This window comes from Branchiostoma belcheri, unplaced genomic scaffold, assembly GCF_001625305.1.
Source record: "Branchiostoma belcheri isolate BF01 breed outbred unplaced genomic scaffold, Haploidv18h27 scaffold2, whole genome shotgun sequence".
Lineage (NCBI taxonomy): Eukaryota > Metazoa > Chordata > Leptocardii > Amphioxiformes > Branchiostomatidae > Branchiostoma > Branchiostoma belcheri.
The window spans coordinates 9,002,868-9,024,299 of record NW_017803490.1 but is presented as its reverse complement, the minus strand read 5'-3'; the positions used below and the strand labels follow the sequence as shown (position 1 = coordinate 9,024,299).

General features: G+C 41.7%; 1 protein-coding gene across 1 annotated transcript in view; it reads right to left on the bottom strand.

Annotated features, from left to right (window-relative positions):
- LOC109468522 overlaps positions 1 to 20,654 on the bottom strand; it is a 42,770-nt gene extending 22,116 nt beyond the window's left edge. Inside the window, 2 exon segments of the mRNA XM_019766765.1 lie at positions 17,471 to 17,497; positions 20,540 to 20,654. Of these exon segments, the coding sequence (XP_019622324.1) occupies positions 17,471 to 17,497; positions 20,540 to 20,582 (70 nt within the window). The 5' untranslated portion in view covers positions 20,583 to 20,654.
- Positions 20,655 to 21,432: the final 778 nt, after the last annotated feature.

The following is a 21,432-nucleotide window of genomic DNA, read 5'->3' as shown; positions in this document are numbered from 1 at the left end:
TAGACGGAGACAATGAAATCGTTTAAGGTGTAAGAAATATTAGACATTTGTCTTTGTCGGAAATCCCAAACCACTTTGTGGGGAAAGTTACATTTCAGATTTGTTCAGCTGTACATGTAGCCTAAGTGGACCAATAGAACATGGTATGGTCGAACTAACGACAGATGTTTAAGAGTACAATACAGACATACCTCCAAAGACCTGCACCTCACAGAGTGTGAGGATTTTCCCGGAGCCTTTCAGAGCTATGCCCACATATCGGCCGGTCCGTCTGCCACAGTCTACCGTGATGGTGCCCTTGCCTCCGACGGACTGCGCTCCCCCACAGGTAGGGTTGGCCATCACGTCGGGGTTGTCGCCCACGTAAACCGTGAAGCCTTCCAGCCTATCCGAGCAGCAGTCTTTCCGGTTGGTGACGACCACCCGATCCACACACAGACTGCTGCCCAGGTCGACTCGCCACCATGGGTTGCGAGTGTTTCTCGTGTGGGTGCAGGAGTTACTTGAGTAGGCGGGACTATCGTTTCCATCCACAGCTCGGCCGGGAGCGCCTTCATATGCAGTACTCGACTGGGTCGCAGGGCGGTTCAGGGCAATGTTGGTGGTGCTTGCAGCTATATAGAACAACACAAGAAGTCACGGCCAATACCGTACTTCCTTTTTGTCTTTCAGGACTAATTTTAGAACAATCAAAACATGAGCTGACATAAATGTAGATATCAAATGCAACATACTCTGTTTCTAACCACCAACGTCATTATACTATGACATAATTTCTTGCCTCATGGCACCAAGGCGATGAAATTAAAATGAAAGCTCATCTGTTTTGGTAAAATCAAAAGTTTAAACGTTACTTCAACACAAGATAGGAACTTAAAATAAATGTTCGGTCTGTCAACGAGTGCATCACACATCTGACCAAGGTTGTCGAGATCGACCGAATGTTTATGGTGAGTTACTTTCTTGCGTTGGAACAGAGCTTTAACTTTGCAACAACATTTTACCAGCTTGTAATTATAGAAAGTGACCGTATCATTCACTTACCACACTGCCCGGGGCTTGCTTTTGCTGTACTCCCTGTAATGCACAGACAGATTAGAAATAGTTTGTTGAGGGTTAATTAGTTTATTTAGGCTTTTTGGTAGCGATATCTCTGTGTGTCTTCAAATTATGCTTTAAAGATAAACACTGTCTTTGTTATCCTGATGAAACAAATTGCAACTCACATATTAACACGAGTGGAAACCTTTTATACGGGTCTTAAGGTAGAATCAACTGAGGCCACATCGACTCGAAATGTGCAATTTTGTAAGTTGATTTCCTCGATTGATTCAGCCTGTTCCTAATCCTAACCCTAACCCATTCGTGCATAGAACTAGAAAGGCAAGATTCTGAAGACACTATCCAGAACCATGCCATGCCTAGCCCTAACACATTCTAGACACGATAAGAACTTATTTGGACTGATTTAAATTGACTTTACTTTTAACTTCTGTATTTAGTTATGTCAAGCATCACTTCCGCTACCTACAGACTAAAAATCACGACAATCCGTCAATCGGTTCTTGAGTTATCCGCCTTTTCATTAAACGCTCCTGCAGTACCAGGACAAGCTGCCAGGGGGACTAAACTAATGACTTTTTCCCGAGCACAAGAGCTACTGGTATCTTTCATGCAAAATTCGTGACCCAAGTATGTCTAGATCATAAGTTCTGCTGCAGTGTCAATGCAAGCCACCAGGGGCCCAAAATCTAATTATTTTGAAATTTGGGGCCACCCTATTCACATACCAAATATCATTAGATTCCATTCAAACCTTCTTGAGATGCTGTTTACAAACAAACAAACAAACAAACAAAACAGACAGACAGACAGACAGACAAACGCTACTGAAAACATAAGCTTCTTGGCGAAGGTAACAAGGTTGCACTTTGAAGTGGGCAAAAATTATCAAATAAGGGTTGTTAAAAGGATGTTTTGGAAGCAAGGAAGAACTCTACACCTGTAACAGTTACGCCAGTTTGAGGAGTTATTTAGAAAAGGCATTGTTGCCTGCATGACAATGTTGTCTGCACCGGCTCTCCAAACAATAGAGCTGTCAATCCCGAACCAACCCATCAATCCATCCCAGCCCAGAGGGCACAAGAGTCCAGCTTATGGTCGCAAAGTTACAACTCGGACCATACAGAAAGCACCACATATCTTAGGCAAATGTTCATAACCTGGTTTATAAAGTTTATATTGTGTAACGCTACGTTTAAGGCTGACATATGTGATACCATGATGTGTTTAACCAGATTTGTATACAGATAGGCTGTGGGCAAGTCAGGCCAGTCGACTGGCTTTTCCACTTAATCATAATGAATGGGACAGCTTATACATTCCTTTAACAGTATGGAACATATTCTGCTAGGTCCTGATAGTTCTGAAGATGATTGTGAAAATTTTAAAGCTAATTATCAAGATCGGAACCACTGGACTTCCGACAGTGATTTGTTGGTGTGTGAAGTCCGGCTTCCGAAAATAATGAATGAATTAAGGTCTGTATTATTCATAAACGCCTAATTGGTTAAGCACCTGTCACACTGAGCCAAATGTAGCCTCCTAAACACTGCCGACTTACAGCCAAAAAGACAATTATTACGACTCGCAAATTGAGTGATGTTAAAGCGGGTATCTTGAGTTGCCACACGATTATTCAGTAACAAGTAAAAAGGGATGCTTTTAAAATGTTTCTATTGTTCGCATTCCTCTTGTCCAAACTATTAACTCCTGCCCGATCCTACGGAAAATGCATTGCCAGAGGCGCACGCAGACTACTGGGGCCTGGATACCAGATACTTACCTAATTTCTGTACAGAAGCTTCTAAACTACGTTTCAATCGGAAATTGAAGCCACGAACAGTTTTGACTTTCTTGTGCAGCTATTGACAGAGTAGCCCGTTTACTTGTCCCTCATGTTTCCTGTACTGTCTAAAGTTTCAAGCTCTGAACCTTTGACATCTCCAAAAGTTTAGACGCCACGCCCCGTTTCAACACTGGAACACATCTGGGTTACGCTACAGATGCAAGGTCTGCTAAACTAGGAACTTATAAGTTTTTTTTCATATATAGTTATGAAACAGCGAAATATTTTGTTGACGTTATCTTTAGAAACTTGCTCAATTTGACACAGTGGGGGCAAAACTGACCTGGTCAACGAGACATGTTCATTTGTACGAACTCAATCAACCGAAACCTCCTGATTTTCATTTCCAGATCCACTGCGTTCCACTTGTAAGACTTGTCAAATTTAGTAAAAACTAATATCATCATCTTATTGTGAAACAGTCTAATACTTTGGTGCAGTTCGTTCGTTAGTTGAAACAGCCCGTTCACAAAGTTACCAGGTGGAAGCGAAAAAAACGATTCCTTCTCTAAAACCACCCAACAATTTGCTTGCGGTGAATTCTGACCTATCTAAAGTTAAGACTATGGCATAAAAATTTCAGCTTGGGCAATACAAAAAAGTACCTCATGGCGTGGGTTAATGTACATAACTATTTTTATAACGTTTATTCTGTGTAACGCTATGTTTTAAGCTGACAGATGTGATAACGAAGTATATCTGACCAGATTTTTTATACATGTACAGATGGGCAGTGAGTAAGCTTGGCTACTCGACTGGCTTTTCCACTTAAGGAGAACAAAGGGGGTATGCTACTGTAGAATACCTGTTACCTGCATGGAAATAATCTGTTACTAGATATACGATTAGATAACCGAGAATAAGTAAGAAATCACTGGACTTCCAAAAGTGGCGTTTTATAGTGTGATATCTGTCTTTCGATGATAATGAATGAATGGAGGCCTCTATTGTACATATACGTCTACAGGGTTAATCCACAAATGTATACTAGTATTTTACACATACATACATGCATACAAACGGTGTCAAGCTAAAACGAGTACAAAACTATATACATTTGGCTTCTCCTCCCTTCTTTATGATGGTGAAATGTAAGAATAGATGTGTTTTATAATGAAAGGTTTGAAAAAGGACCCAGGACTGGCTTAATAATCTCGACGAAAACGACAATTATTACGATTCGCAAATTGAGCGAAGTTAAAGTGGGTAGTTTTAGTTACCACGCGATTATCCAGTAACAGGTAAAAGGGATTGTTCGCATTCCTCTTGTCCAAACGCTTTTTCCCTCCTAACTATTAACTTCTGCCCGATCCTACTGAAAATGCATTGCCAGAGGCAAAAGCAGACTACTGGGGAGGGGTGAATCAAAGAGACTTGTCAACATTTTCTGTAGATCTTTCTGAACTATGATTAAATCGGAAATGAAAAACACGAACAGTTTTGGTTTTTTTGTGCAATGATTGACAGAGTAGCCCGTTGTCCTGTCTCTCCTGTTTCCTGTTGTGTATAATGTTTCAAGCTTTGAACCTTTGACATCACCGAAGGTTTTCACGCCACGCCCCATTTCAACACTGGAACATGTGCGCGTTACACTACTGAACTAAGGTCTACTTAACTAGGAACTTGTAAGATTTCATCATGTAATTATGAAACAAGGCAATGATTTGTTGAAGTTTTATGAAAGTTTTATGAGTGTCTTTCCCAGTTGACAATTAGGACATTTTCTGACCTGGTCAAAGAGACATGTTTATTTGTACGAACTCAATCAACCGAAACTTCCTAATTTTCATTCCTAAAACAACCAAGCCGTTTGCGGATGGTTCTGACTTTTCTGCGATGCCACTTTGAGAATGTATCAAACTAAGAACTTGTAATGTCATAATCTTGTTGTGGAACATTATAATACTTTGGTGTGAAGTTTTTATGGGTGTCTGTCCTCTTTTGACACAATTCGGTCACACATTTACCAGGTCAAAGCTGGAGCGAAAAATTTTTCATTTCCTAAAACCACTCAACCGCTAGCTGTAACTGAATTCTGACTTTTCTACCATTTGAGAAGTATATAAAGTAGACATGGGCAACATTCCATCGTGCGCTAAGAAAAAAAAACGGAAAAACTACTAACCCAAGAGGAGCAGCAACGCCAGGAGTTTCAGCCCGCCCGCCATCTTGAGCGGCTCTGAGTAAAATGAGCGCATCTCAGGCGAGGCGCATCATAGATCGCCTCGGGATGTTTAAGTGTTGTCTTACCAGCAAAGAAGCCTGACTGGTTATTAGTCACAGATACTGAATTAAGTTCCTAAATCATGATGTCTATTTTTAAAGAAATGCAGGTAATACTAGTAACTCTATTCCACAAATGAATGATAAAGATATGGCCATGCAAATTTTTAATCAAGGAACAACTCACTGGGTCAGTCTACTGAGGAAGACCAGAATGACTGGTCATTTAATGTCGCATGGGTCTATAGAGGGGATAGATAGATCATCGCGATAGATAGATCTGTATCTGTATCTGTATAGTCGGTATAACCGCTCTTCGGCGTAACACACCAGCTTCGCAGGCACGCGGCGCGGCGGCAGCTGGCTACATTACACCGATCGACTTGTTACATCTAATCCTTGAACATCTAACCCTAGACATTGTTTAAAGCTATCTAATGACAATGCCCCTGCTGTACTTGGTGACAGCGCGTTCCACTACTCTGCGATTTAGCTTTGAAATTGTGTACTCATAAATATACATTAAAAAGACAGTAAAACAAGTTAACATACAAATACACTACAGAGGTTGAAAACTCAATTTTACAACTTTTGTTGCTGCATGATTTGAAGAGATCTGGGAATGAAAGACCCCCCCCCCACCGTCCCTTAGCCTTAAGGTTGGGCGGGTTTACGTTTGCGTGTAACCAAGCATGCCCTACTCAATCATAATCAAATAGCGGTTGTCTGACCACAGATGTCTTACAGATTCAAGCAAACGAGAGTTCAAATGATTTCATCAAGAAAAAAATTGAATTGTATCTACTCATATCCAAAGAAGAGGAATAAAATTGATTTTCCTCGTTTTTGGGATTCGGTTGCAGAAACAAAATAAGCCTGATATATTTCCCTAATAAACACCATTTTGTTGTCAGTTTGAGAGATTTAGCTTTAGGACATCTCATTATTACCCCTACAGTAACCATGGTAACCACATTCCAAACCGGCCAATGACACCGCAGACTACTGCTATTAAGAATGTAATGCATAATCGTACACGTTGCTGACTTTATGTAACGTTGGTAGCTTCATGCATTGATTCAAAGTTTTTTTTTCTCTTTGATAGTTAAGTCTCAAAATTAAAGACCATGGGGTGTAGGTGGCTAGACTGTGCAAGCGTAGGGTGGAAGATTTTGCAATATAGATATGGTTTATGGTCATATCTTTGAAAACAATTGTGTAACATCTAGAGTTGTCTTACCATGAGTAGGCTCATGATCATGTGCCCCGGTGACCTATTATCCCTTCATGCATCTAAAACCACGGTAACCACATTCCGTATCGGCCAATGACACCACAGACTACTGTCATATCAAAAATATACTGCATAATCCTACACGTTGCTGACTTTATGTAACGTTGGTAGCTTTATGCATTGATTCTCTTTGACAGCTAAGCCTCAAAAGACCATGGAATGTAGGGGCTAGACTTTGCAAGGGAAGGGTGGTTGATTTTGCAGTGTAGATAAGGTTTATGGTCACATCTTTGAAAACAATTGTGTAACATCTAGAGTTGTCTAACCGTGAGTATGCTCACGAGCCCGGGTGACCTGGTCATTGCCTTAATGAGCTAAAATGCCAAAAATGTTTGGTTTTTCTTTGCCCCTGTATCGAGTGTTATTTTCAAATATTGACATCTTCACTTGTCCTTTCTTAAACTGCTGTCGTTACAGTTGTTGAATGCGTAGCGGTTTGGTGTTGTTTTTTTGTGACAGAAAATTTAATGGGCACCTGGGGACTATTAAGCTTGTTGTTGTCGGTACTCATGATGATGCATCACTCTTGTGATGACTTCTTTGACCACACATTGTCTAAACACTCAGTTCAGAGATCAGATATGTTAACCGCCGTTTAGTGCAACACACCGGCTTCGCAGACACGCGGCGCGGCGGCAGCTGGCTACATCACACCCAACGACTAGCTACACCAAACCTTTGAACATGTAAATCTAAACATTGTTTGAAACTATCTAGTGATGATGCCGAAATAATGTACTTTTCGAAAACGTGCGAGCTCACGTGCCTGCGATTTAAGGCATGTCACTGCCCCACAGTCTCTTGTTGACACAGTTTCCAAAATAAAGAACACCAAGGCATGTATTTCAACCAACCACCAATTTTATTTCAATTCCCAGTCTTCATGAATCAAGTTTGAACTGTAATTTCCAAGACAAGAAACTGGACCAAATATTCGACTGTTTAACTACATTCTGTAAATCAGCAACTCAACATAAGTAAGTGAACAAGAAATCCCAGTCTCTGTCAAATAATGAGCAGTGGGAAATTTGGGTGCGTCCAACTTCTTCTGTTGGAAATTTAAAGTTCTTTGTCCTGACGTCCACCAAAACAGCTGAAATCTCAAAATTCCCTGTGTTTGTCGCTTTCTTTATTAGTAAATGTGTTTTGTGTGTAAAACTTATTTTGTGTGTTGGTGTGTGTTTGTGTGTGTGTGTTTGTGTGTGTCCATGTGTGCACCCGATCTCCTCATACTACTGTTTAAACCAATACAAAACTAGGATAACTAAGTCATTTGAGGGTTAAGTCATGGAGTGTCAAGTAGAGGTTAAGACAAGACTGCAGTGCCTTAACCCGCATGGAATCACTAATTCAAAGTTCTTTGAGAGTTAAGTTACTTGAAGTTACTTAAAGAGTAGACACTTGAAGTTTAAGCCACAATATCGTGGTCTTCACTATTCATTCTTGACTCCTTTCTTGGATGCCTATTCTTCCATCTTGAGTGCTTCTTCTAGGGCTGCGTTGTCCAAGGCTGCTTCCTCCAAGGTTTCTTCCTCCAAGGCTTCGTTCTCCAAGTCAGCTTTCTCCATCGCTGCGTTCTCCAAGACACCTCGCAGGTTTTGCAGGTTCTGCAGTTTCTCCTCCAGGCTGAGAGTGCGCTTTTCCTCTGTAAGGATGGAGAGGGTCAACATGAGACTGTGCAGACAAGAACTTTAACAAATCTTTTGCAAAACTTTTTTATTCGCACGCTCTCGTCAGTTTTTGGGTTCACGGGGATGTCATCCATATAATCAAATCAATTTTGCCTTAGTAGAACAATGAAAACAGAGGTCTGAACAATTTTTATGTAATATCTTACTTAGAGGATTACTTGATTTACACTCTGATACAAACTATAATATCATGCTTATTACTCAAGCTTATGTCATTGATACCAAACGGTTTGTATTAGATAGATTTACTACACAGCCTACTACACATTTCTTTTACTATTCAATGACCCATGCCCACCCATTTGCTGTTCTCTGTTTTTTGTTATGTACTGTTATTGTATTCTGTGTTTAGTGGTGAGGCTAAAATTAGCTATAGCTAGAGTACCTCATCACCATGTTTTGTATTGTCTATGTTGAATCTGCAAAAAAAAGAGAGAAGTATGTTCCTCTTACCTGCTCTGCGTCCGAGGAAGGTCAGTTCTCTGAGCCATGGCTGAGAGCCCGAGTGGGTCTCGGTGATGATGAACATCCAATACCTCGCCGTTCCCTGGAACCCGCCGAACTCCTGGCGCCTCTTCGTCCCTCCCTGCACGTTGTCGACGTATGTCGCTTCCTTCCACGCCCTCGTATCTTCGTCGAAATATTGCAGCTGGAAGGCTTTAACGTCGTGTGCGGTGTCTCCGAAGTTGTTGATCGCGATTTTATTGAGAGTGTAGAACGCCTTGAAATTGAGCCTGATGTACCAGTGGTTGAAGTCCTTGGGGAGTCTTTGGGGATTCCAGTAGGTGGTGATGTCCCCATCCAAGGCTTTGGCGGCGTTGTACGTGACTCCGTTGTACTGCCAGGGTTTGCCGGCGGAGTCCACAATCCAGGACGGGTCCGACTGTAGCCATGTAGCTGGAGAGAAGGATACGTGGTTAAACAAGGAACTCGATTGTACACACACAAACATACACACATGCACACACACACACACACACACACACACACGCTTATACACATACACACATGCACACACACACACACACACACACACACGCTTATACACATACACACATGCGCACACACACACACACACACACAAACATACACACATGCACACACACACACACACACACACACGCTTATACACATACACACATGCACACACACACACGCTTATACACACACACACACGCTTATACACATACACATACACACACACGCGTGCACACACACACGATTATACACATACACACATGCACACACACACACGCTTATACACATACACACATGCAAACACACACACACACGATTATACACATACACACATACACACACACACACACACGCTTATACACATACACACATACACACACACACACGCTTATACACATACACATACACACACACGCGTGCACACACATACACATACACACACACGCGTGCACACACACACGCTTATACACATACACACATGCACACACACACACGATTATACACATACACACATGCACACACACACACGATTATACACATACACACATGCACACACACACAGGCTTATATACATACACACATGCCCACACACACACAAACGCACATACACAAACGTACACACACACAAACTTACACAAACATACACACATGCACACACACGACGCACAACACACACACACACACACACACACACACACACACATAAACATCACTTACATGTGCCTACTGAAGCTCCATTGAATCCTCCTCGCTCCACAGCACCTGCAACACGTTACGTTTTGAACATTGAAACAAACTTTAATACACGGGAGCTGTGTCATTAATGAAAATATTCGTTAATTCTGTATTGGACCTAAATGACATAGTTTAACGAAGATAATTAATTAACGAAAATATTTGAATCTTACTTAAAGCCTTCCATCCATCCCAATCTAGTATTTATTTATTTATGACGATTTACCACATTTGTGGAAGGATTGACATAACAGGTGTCTATCACCTTTTCAAAGATATCAAACCTGAGACCAGACTGAAAGGTTTGAACCACTCACACCGGGAAGGTCCCCTACTCTTTTCGATAAGTGTGGTGGGTTCTTTAACGTGCGTGGGGTGTGGCTCTCCCAAACACGGGACCTCCATTTAACGTCCTATCCGAGGGACGTCCCTAGCCAAAGCTAGGTACTCATTTTCACCTGAGTGAAGTGAGGAAAGTGGTGTAAAGTACCTTTCCCAAGGGTACAAGGGTATCTCCAATCTTTGCACATATTGCTGTCTTGATTTTCTATATCATGTTTGTAACCAGATAATATGTTATCTTTATTTCAGGTCTTGTATTTATTGTAGATTTCTTTTCATGTTGTCTCCACGTTTGTATGTGGGTTATCTAATACTAGTTACCACTGCCTTGATAACGTGTGTCTTGACCCGTTGTCATTGCCAATATGAGAAAGAAAGAAAGAAAGAAAGAAAGAAAGAAAGAAAGAAAGAAAGAAAGAACAACAGAAGTCCTTTGGTTCAATATGCAGACGTACCTCCATAGACCTCCACCTCACAGAGTGTCAGGATTCTGTCGGAGCCTCTCAGAGCTACGCCCACAAATCGGCCGGTCCGTCCGCCACAGTCCACCGTGATGGTGCCCTTGCCTCCGACGGACTGCGCTCCGCCACAGGTAGGGTTGGCCATCACGTCGGGGTTGTCGCCCACGTGAACCGTGAAGCCTTCCAGCCTATCCGAGCAGCAGTCTTTCCGGTTGGTGACGACCACCCGATCCACACACAGACTGCTGCCCAGGTCGGCTCGCCACCACGGGTCCCGTTGGTTAGCGGTGTGGGTACAGGACCTAGCTCCATAGACGGGGTTGCGGTTCCCATCCGCAGCGAGCCTGGCGACTCCCCCATAGGCAGTACTAGACTGGGTCGCAGGTCCGTTCAGGGCAATGTTGGTGGTGTCGCCACCTACAAAGATGAAGAAGAACACAAGAAGTTATGGCCTATACCGTGTAACAGTGGGGGTTTATAGGTGCTACCAACGGACGCGGCCGCTGGATCTCGACCTTTTCGGCCGAGTGGTCAGAGCGTCTGCCTGTGGCCCGGGAGCCGTGGGTTCGAACCCGGCCCGGGACCAGGGGTCTATAGTTCCATACCAACTAGTAACTTTATTATTTGCCATACATTGTACCCGTGACAATCGTTGTGCGTTAAACTTTGACTTGACTTTATCTGTTTCTACTCGCTCTTACTGTTTCTTACAATAGTACTAACCTCTAGGACTAATGTTGGAACAATTAAAATACGGATGAAATAAATGTAGATATAAACGCAGCATACTCGGTTAAAGGTCCAGGTATATCTGTTTCTAACTTCTTACTTCACTGCCAAGCTTACATTTAGTAGCGTCTTGTTCTCTTCGACCAACTTTCAAGGGCTGTGGGACACATTTTGGACGTAAATTCTTTATTATCTTCGTCAAGAAGATTTTGGATTTGTCTCGCCGGAGTGTGAGTGACTGCGGATTTATTGATATAACTCTGGAAGGCATGATTCGACGTCCATGATTTTTGGCAGGCAGATTACCGTTGTTAAGACTGACGCCAAGTGCAAGTTTGGGCTTTGTGGAGGGTCCGTACGTCACGTTAGCGCACTTTTTTGTGTTTGTTACTTGTTAACAAAATAACTCGAGTATATTTTAATAGATGTTCATGATTTTTGGTAGTCAAACTACTATTGTATAGACCAAGATCAAGTTCGAAAACGGGCCTCGTGGGGGGTTCCTATGTTGCTGTAGTGGACCTTTTATGTTAGACATATAATGATTTTCCCCCACCAAACTCTGCATGGGGACAGCTGGCCCTCCCATCTGGAATCAATTAGTAGATAGTAGAGTACAATTTAGGGGCAGTCCTATAACAGCTGTGGGGGGAGGAAATGTTGGACATGCCTCAGGCTCAGGTCATTCCCTAAATTTTAAGGCCAGACCAATTAATCTTTATGGTTGACGTCCACTGGAGACCTAAATTTATTGCAAATGCGCTATAAAATACACGAAGGGCCGAAGAAGACTAAATTAAGATGCATAGATTTGGAATATACTAACAGTGGAAATACAAAGGTTAGGATGCAAATAGAATAAAAGGACATAGTTTATCAACAAACGAAAACAGCAATAAATCTCGCCCTGTTCTGATTCTTGCCTTTCATCACATCTTCTCTTATTACAATTTACAGTAAGCAGAATTTTGGTAACAATCATTTTTTTAACTTTAAGTAACAGTCCAAAATCAAAAAAACTTCACTGCGGGGGGCATATTCCGTTTTTTTGTTAGAAGGATACCTTGTTTATCTGTGGATTGGCCTGGATGCTAGAACTCGTCTTTCGGGCAGCAAGAGCCCTTCGCCCGCCGGTCTAAATTACCGCTACGGGGGAGTCTAGCCCGGGGGGGGGGAGTTTGGCCGCCCTCCAGTAGTTGTAGAGCCGGACAAACCCCTCGGGCTCAACACCCCCGAGCGGTAATTTAGATAGGCGGGCGCAGGGCTCTTGGCTGCCGAAGGAAAACGGCTAACGGCCCGATACTAGTTTGGTACCCAGGGTATCTGTGGATGGAAGTTTATGAATTGAACAGGGTGGGACAGCTGTTTGGTTGTGGTAGATGTTTTCCCTGTAGGTCAACGACCTAATGGCCATATATCATGGTGGGACAGATGTTTTTCACCATTCACGGTTGGTCTATTAAAGCATGTAACTGTCTTTAACTAAAAGCAATAACTCCTAAAATATATAAACATAAGACAATCGTATCAAACAACGAATGATCCTTGACGAAGACATGGGATCTCTGAACTCTAGTCTGATAATTCTTTAGAACATCTTTTACTTTCCGGGTCATCCTTTTGCAGTTTTGAGACTAAGGCCACAGCAAGTAAATTTTATGGATGACATCCGCGCGCGCATTAATTTTCGCCTCATTTTGAAAAAAAAGACAAGAAATTTTGTTGCCCTCTGACAGTGGTCAACATGCCGAAAATGGGCAAAGATGTCTGTTGCCATGTCAGAACGTGGATGGCAGATAATTATGAAGAGAGGAGACTAGAAAAGGCTCTGATTTAATGTTTGTTTCTTACTTTGATGCAGTGATATGTGATGCTGGCTGTGTATATGTGATGTTTCTACTGAATCAAAACCATTTGTACAATGATTGAGTCAAAATTTTAAATTGTAGGAACCTTGGTTTTTTCGGCCCGCCTTGTTTTTTTTTTCGCCCGCTCGCATTAGATTTGGAATCTGCGGAGGATGTCATCCATAAAATTTACTTGCTGTGGCCTAATTATAAAAATTATGAGCTTTACTCAGAATTTCATCATCAAAAGTCATTTTGTACCTACTATAATCAAAAACTATTACAATTATAATTATACCTGGAGGTTATAAAAATGTGTTGTTTAAGACACTTACCACACGTGTTCGCTTTTGCTGAACGTCCTGCAATACATAGACAATAAAAACATGTTAGAACTCATATATGATATCTAGTGGATATCTCGAGAATGGGACACCTAGCGGGTACATGCGGTACTGCATTGAAGCTTCGCATTCTGAGTTTGTAAGGATAAGTAAGAATCCTCTATAAGCAAGTAGAAAAAGTTTGAAGCAGAAACGTTTATTCTTGTCTGCATAAGCATTTAATTGAAAGAGCCTTGTTATGTGTTGTATTTCCACAACTTGAACTACTGACAAACTAACCAACAATCACCAAAAGCCCACTCACTACAGCAACGTACAGACCTCCCACTTCGCAAATTTCGCAAGGGTTCTGTTGTTTTTTTCTAGCTATCCTTGTTTGCATCAATCAATGTAATCCGCAGAGGGTGGAAACCAAAAGGTCTAGTGCAGTATGAAAGACATATAGATTTCTCTTGTTAATTAATCAAATTGGGCCACAATTTACATAATTAATATATATCAATATTCCTCTTCCTCTTGATTAAATATACCACCATTTTAATTGTTCTATCATGGAACGCAGCAGATTGATAGACTTTTGTCATTTATTATGTAAATCAGATCGTGATTTGCATAATTGTCATCTAATTAGGTCAAGCATCACTTAAGCTACCGAGATACCAAAAATAACAACAATCCGTCAACCGGTTCTTGAGCTATCCTACTTCAAACATTTTCAAACAAATGCCTCTGCATTTCCCAAACAAGCTGCTACGGGGCTCAAATTATGAAGAAATGCTAGACTTGCCCTCTTTGTTTAAGATAAGACTGTCATTTGATTGAAAATATGATCAAACGATATAATTGCAAGTGAGTATCTTATTTCCATAATCAATGTGAAACATTCATAATTTGGCAGTCAGAAAGGTTACCATCATTGATCGAAGGCATGGGTTCGTGGAATTCTATTTCTGTATTGGACCAAAATGACATAGTTTAACGAAGAATAACAGAAGTCCTGTGGTTCAATATGCAGACGTACCTCCATAGACCTCCACCTCACAGAGTGTCAGGATTCTGTCGGAGCCTCTCAGAGCTATGCCCACATATCGGCCGGTCCGTCCGCCACAGTCCACCGTGATGACGCCCTTGCCTCCGACGGACTGCGCTCCCCACCAGGTAGGGTTGACAGGTGATGTTATTTCAACAAACAACTGTTAGAATATGTTTCCACGGTTGACAGCTCCCTGCCTGTAAATTGTTATTTTAACCTACATTCGTAGTAACGTTACATAAAACGATCGAGAAGGAGCAAAACCTGGCCTGCACTTATGAAAATGTTCTCACAAAATGTCCCATTGCACTTACCCACTACCTACTAGAGACTCCAAACTTGAAACCCTCAATCTAAACCCCTTGACCTATCCACAATAAAAAAACAAACAAGACATTGCTTTTCCACAACTTGAACTACTGACAAACTAACCAACAATCACCAAAAGCCCACTACAGCAACGTACGGACCTCCCACTTCGCCAATTTTGCAAGGGATCTGTTGTTTCAACAAACAGGAAATTTTTTCCAGCTATCCTTGTTTGCATAAGTCAATGTAATCCGCAGAGGGTGGAAACCAAATAGGTCTAGTGCAGTACAAAAGACATTTAGATGTCTTTTATCGATTAATCAAATTGGGTCACAATTTACATAATTCATATCTGTTAATGTTCCTCTTCCTCTTGATTAAATATGCCACCATTTTAATTGTTCTATTATGGAACGCAGCAGATTTATAGACTTTTGTCATTAATTATATAAATTAGATCGTGATTTGCATAATTGTCATCTAATTAGGTCAAGCATCACTTAAGCTACCGAGATACCAAAAATAACAACAATCCGTCAACCGGTTCTTGAGCTATCCTACTTCAAACATTTTCAAACAAATGCCTCTGCATTTCCCAAACAAGCTGCTACGGGGCTCAAATTATGAAGAAATGCTAGACTTGCCCTCTTTGTTTAAGATAAGACTGTCATTTGATTGAAAATATGATCAAACGATATAATTGCAAGTGAGTATCTTATTTCCATAATCAATGTGAAACATTCATAATTTGTCAGTCAGAAAGGTTACCATCATTGATCGAAGGCATGGGCTCGTGGAATTCTAGTTCTGTATTGGACCAAAATGACATAGTTTAACGAAGAATAACAGAAGTCCTGTGGTTCAATATGCAGACGTACCTCCATAGACCTCCACCTCACAGAGTGTCAGGATTCTGTCGGAGCCTCTCAGAGCTATGCCCACATATCGGCCGGTCCGTCCGCCACAGTTAATCATCAACATGCTGCCCTTGCCCCTGACGGACTGCGCTCCCCCACAGGTAGGGTTGGCCATCACGTTGGGGTTGTCGCCCACGTGAACCGTGAAGCCTTCCAGCCTTTCCGAGCAGCAGTCTAGCCGGTTGACGACGATCACCCGATCCACACACTGGCTGCTGCCCAGGTCGGCTCGCCACCACGGGTCCCGTTGGTTTTGCGGTGTGGGTACAGGACCTAGCTCCATAGAGGGGGTTGCGGTTCCCATCCGCAGCGCGCCTGGCGACTCCCCCATAGGCAGTACTAGACTGGGTCGCAGGGCCGTTCAGGGCAATGTTGGTGGTGCTACCAGCTACAAAGATGAAGAAGAACACAAGAAGTTACGGCCTATACCGTGTTAAGCTAAGGTCCCAATTACGCCGGTGCCCGTCGGGGATGTAGCCCCGGCTGGCCCCGGCCGAGTTCAGGAGTCGAGCGGGCATCGGCTGTCGTGGTCACAATTAAAAGTTTCCTTCAGTAGCATTTTGTTAGAAATTTTGTCACCCTCTTTGGTCGGTATCCGGCAGGCACCCGGCAGGTACCCAGCAGATTCTCTGACGATGTCTTGTATTGACCTATACGTAATGCAGAATTCACGTATTTGTTGTGATCTTTTGATCTGTGAGGTCACACATTTTACCCGGGTTTACGAAGTACACACCTTTATTCTGTTCATCTGGTCTGTGACGTAAGAAATGTGTCCCGGTGGAATGCCGGCAACCGGAGGGGTACCTCCCGGTGTTCTCACGATGAGGTCACGGCGTCTTTTTGTCAGCGGGGCCCGGGTAGAATTTAACTCAGAATTAAATTCTTATCGGGGCCCCGACGGGCCAAAAAATAGCCCGGTAGTCGCAGGGTGCCCCGCGGGGCCACGTCGGGGTCCCGCCCGAAAGTGGTAAAAAACAGCCCGGGAACTACCCGCCAGGGCCCCTTTTCCCAATTGGGACCTTAGCTTAACAGTGGAGGTTTATAGGTGCTACCAACGGACGCGGCCGCTGGATTTAGACCTTTCGGCCGAGTGGTTAGAGCGTCTGCCTGTGGCCCGGGAGCCGTGGGTTCGAACCCGGCCCGGGACCAGGGGTCTATAGTTCCATACCAACTAGTAACTTTATTACTTGCCATGCATTGTACCCGTGACAATCGTTGTGCGATAAACTTTGACTTGACTTGACTTTATCTGTTTCTACTCGTTCCTACTGTTTCTTACAATAGTACTAACCTCTAGGACTAATTTTGGAACAATTAAAATACGGATGAAATAAATGTAGATATAAACGCAGCATACTCGGTTAAAGGTCCAGGTATATCTGTTTCTAACTTCTTACTTCACTGCCAAGCTTACATTTAGCAGCGTCTTGTTCTCTTCGACCAACCTTTGGGTTGTGGGACACATTTTGGACATAAATTCTCTATCTAATAATTCTTTACAACATCTTCTGCGGTTTTGAGACTAATTGTAAAATTATGAGCTTTACTCAGAATTTCATCATCAAAAGTGGACGGTTTGTAACTACTATAATCAAAAACTATTACAATTATAATAATACCTGAAGGTTATAAAAATGTGTTGTTTAAGACACTTACCACACGTGTTCGCTGATGCTGAATGTCCTGTAATACACAGACAATAAAAACGTGTTAGGACTCATTTATATATACAATAAATAAATTATGATTCTGTAGATAGATCCTGTAGATAGAGACGTAGCACAGAAATGTAACACTTGTTTCTTCTATACCTGTACCCAAGTTATCTAACTTAGTGCATTTGGCCCATGTAGGGCGTGAATATGCAATTAAGTTCATTGTCATTGTCATTATGGTATCTAATGGATAAGTGGGGCAGCAAAGACGAAGGTCAAGTTCGAGAATGGAGCACCTAGCGGGTACATGCGGTACTGCATTGAAGCTTCTGAGTTTGTAAGGATAAGAAAGAATCCTCTATAAGCAAGTAGAAAAAGTTTGCAGCTGAAACGTTCATTCTTTTCTGCATAAGCATTTAATTGAAAGAGCCTTGTTATGTGCATGCATAAATGTCCGTAACCATTTTTACGAAGTTTATGCTACCTAACGCGTGATACTAGCATATCAACACTGTGTTTCAGACTAACAGATGCGACTAACAGAAAACTTTGTAGTCTACGCAGGCACTCTGAACAAGAATCTATCCCAGGGGAACAGCCACACCTAAAACATTTAAGCAAGCATTAGCATTTAATTAAAATTGCCTTATTATGTGCAAATCCATAAATCCATCCTAGGCGAACAACCACACCTAAAAACATTTAAAGCAAAACATTAGCATTTAAGTAAAATTGTCTTATTATGTGCAAAAACTTCGTAGTCTACACAGGCACTCTGAACAAAAACCCATCCTAGGCGAACAACCACACCTAAACATATTAGCATTTGCCTGAAAAGAGCATAATTGTCTAGTCAATGTATGTGGAAACGTAGTCTGCGTCGACAATTGACACAAAGTTATACTAGTAGTCTCCACCAGACTCCTTTGCAGGCTCTATAAATATAAGAAATTGGCATAAAAATCATTGTAGCTAACCAAGGAGAGCTAACTGGCCACGGAAGGCCCAAACACCAAAGCTCTATATGAACGGCTAATTCCCCTGGCTAGCTACATTGATTTCTAGGCCGATTTGTACTATTTATGCATACTAGCACCCATAAGTACTAAATATCAACAGTGCAATTCAGACTAACAGATGCGACTAACAGAAAACTTTGTAGTCTACACAGGCACTCTGAACAAAAATCTATCCTAGGGGAACAGCCACACCTAAACATTTAAGCAATCATTAGCATTTAATTAAAATAGCCTTATTATGTGCAAAACTTTGTAGTCTACACATCACTCTGAACAAAAACCCATCCTATGGGAACAGCCACACCTAAAACATTTAAGCAATCATTAGCATCTAATTAAAATAGCCTTATTATGTGCAAAACTTTGTAGTCTACACAGGCACTCTGAACAAAAATCTATCCTAGGGGAACAGCCACACCTAAAACATTTAAGCAATCATTAGCATCTAATTAAAATTGCCTTATTATGTGCAAAACTTCGTAGTCTACACAGGCACTCTGAACAAAAACCCATCCTAGGCGAACAACCACACCTAAACATATTAGCATTTGCCTGAAAAGAGCATAATTGTCTAGTCAATGTATGTGGAAACGTAGTCTGCGTCGACAATTGACACAAAGTTATACTAGTAGTCTCCACCAGACTCCTTTGCAGGCTCTATAAATATAAGAAATTGGCATAAAAATCATTGTAGCTAACCAAGGAGAGCTAACTGGCCACGGAAGGCCCAAACACCAAAGCTCTATATGAACGGCTAATTCCCCTGGCTAGCTACATTGATTTCTAGGCCGATTTGTACTATTTATGCATACTAGCACCCATAAGTACTAAATATCAACAGTGCAATTCAGACTAACAGATGCGACTAACAGAAAACTTTGTAGTCTACACAGGCACTCTGAACAAAAATCTATCCTAGGGGAACAGCCACACCTAAAACATTTAAGCAATCATTAGCATCTAATTAAAATTGCCTTATTATGTGCAAAAATTTGTAGTCTACGCAGACACTCTGAAGAAAAACCCATCCTAGGCGAACAAGCACACCTAAACATATTAGCATTTGCCTGAAAAGAGCATTATTGTCTCGTCAATGTATGTGGAAACGTCGTCTGCGTCGACAATTGACACAAAGTTATACTAGTAGTCTCCACCAGACTCCTTTGCAGGCTCTATAAATATAAGAAATTGGCATAAAAATCATTGTAGCTAACCAAGGAGAGCTAACTGGCCACGGAAGGCCCAAACACCAGGCAGATTGGACTCTATATGAACGGCTAATTCCCCTGGCCAGCTACATGGATTTCTAGGCCGATTTCTACTATTTATTCAGCATAAAAAGGAGTATGGTGGAGACCAGCAAAGTTACCACCTGGAAAATACAGAAAACACTACATGGCGAGGGTAAATGTCCATTATCATTTTTACGAAGTGTATGCATCGCAAGGCCATGTTTCAGACTGAAAGTATATTCAACAACATTTTGTAGTGAGTAAGCTTCGTCAGTTCACTGGCTTTTCCAGTTAATAAGAACACGACTTGTGGCTAAATGGACATGGCTAAGTTTCCCTAAATTAACACACAAACGTGTTGTAAAAGAAAAAAGGACTCATTTTAAAATGTATCCATTGTGCCAATTCTTATATGGTCAAAAGCTTCTGCCCAGTTCAACTGAAAATACATTGCCAGAGGTGCGAGCAGACTACTCAGTGTCAGCGAGCTATTAATTTCTGTAGTTGAGCTTTCTGAAATACGATTAAATATAAAAGAAAAAGTCACAAAAGTTTTGGGGTTCCCAGAGAATGTCATTCATATGATCAAATCAACATGGCTTTAAGTCTTGAAACATAGCAAACAGTCTGACCTACCAAAGATACATCTAAAACAGTCGCAGGAACACGCTCTAAACACGCAAAAAGGAAAAAGCGCCCCTAGTATTTCCTTTTCTCAAATCACCCTGCCGTTAGAAGATATATTGACTTCTTCTTTTTTCATAATTCAGTAAGTAAAGTAGCAACAGGCACAAAAAGAAATTAAGAAAAAAAACTCACCCAGGAGGAGAAGAACCGCGAAGAGAGTCAGACTGCCCGCCATCTTCAGTAGCGTCCGAAGAAATAATAAGTTCTTAGCCGCAGAGCTTCAGAGCTCGCCTCGGCTTGTCTAACTGGTTGTATTGCCTTCGAAGAGGTCAAACCGGTTATTATAATAAGCCCAATGCAAATTACTGTCCTTAGCTAATTACAAATAACAAGGATACAATGAAGCAGAGTACAGATAACTAAAAACTCTACATAATTAAGGGTAGTTGTCTGAAACTGTGTCTACAAATTTTGGCTTCTCTTTTGTAAACCATGGAAAACGCGATGGGCTCTTATGGGGGTTTTACTCCAGGTCTTTTCAGCTCTTGACCTTGAAATTATTTCTGAGTTCCAAAATACCCGGAATTAATCAGTAAAGAACCGTTTAATTAAAAGACATTTTAATTGGAAGCCTTTCTCTACCAGATAGGTTTGTGAGACCTACAGTACAGTATTATGTGCAATTTGCAAGAATTCTAGGAATTGTACACAAATTTTGTCCACTGGCATGAAATGTCCACAGGAATTCTCCCAGGTCTGTTTGTTGACATCCTCTGATGCCCTCATCCATGGAAACCCTTGAAAAGACCTTTCTGCCCCGGATGCCCCAGTTTGTGTGACCTGGGGCTCGATCACTATACACTCAGGAGAGGGGGGGCACCAAGGCTTCCTCAAAATCATGAAATCATGACAGTGCCATGCAAACTATAACCCTAACAGCAGCCACCATCGCCATGGCAATGTATGTTTTCATTGTCAGCCTTGTTTGCCATTGTGTTTTATGTTTTGAGCAGAAGGTGTCATATAAGCATATCTGTGCATTTCACCTGATAATAAATATATGTGAATAAGTAAGATTAATGACA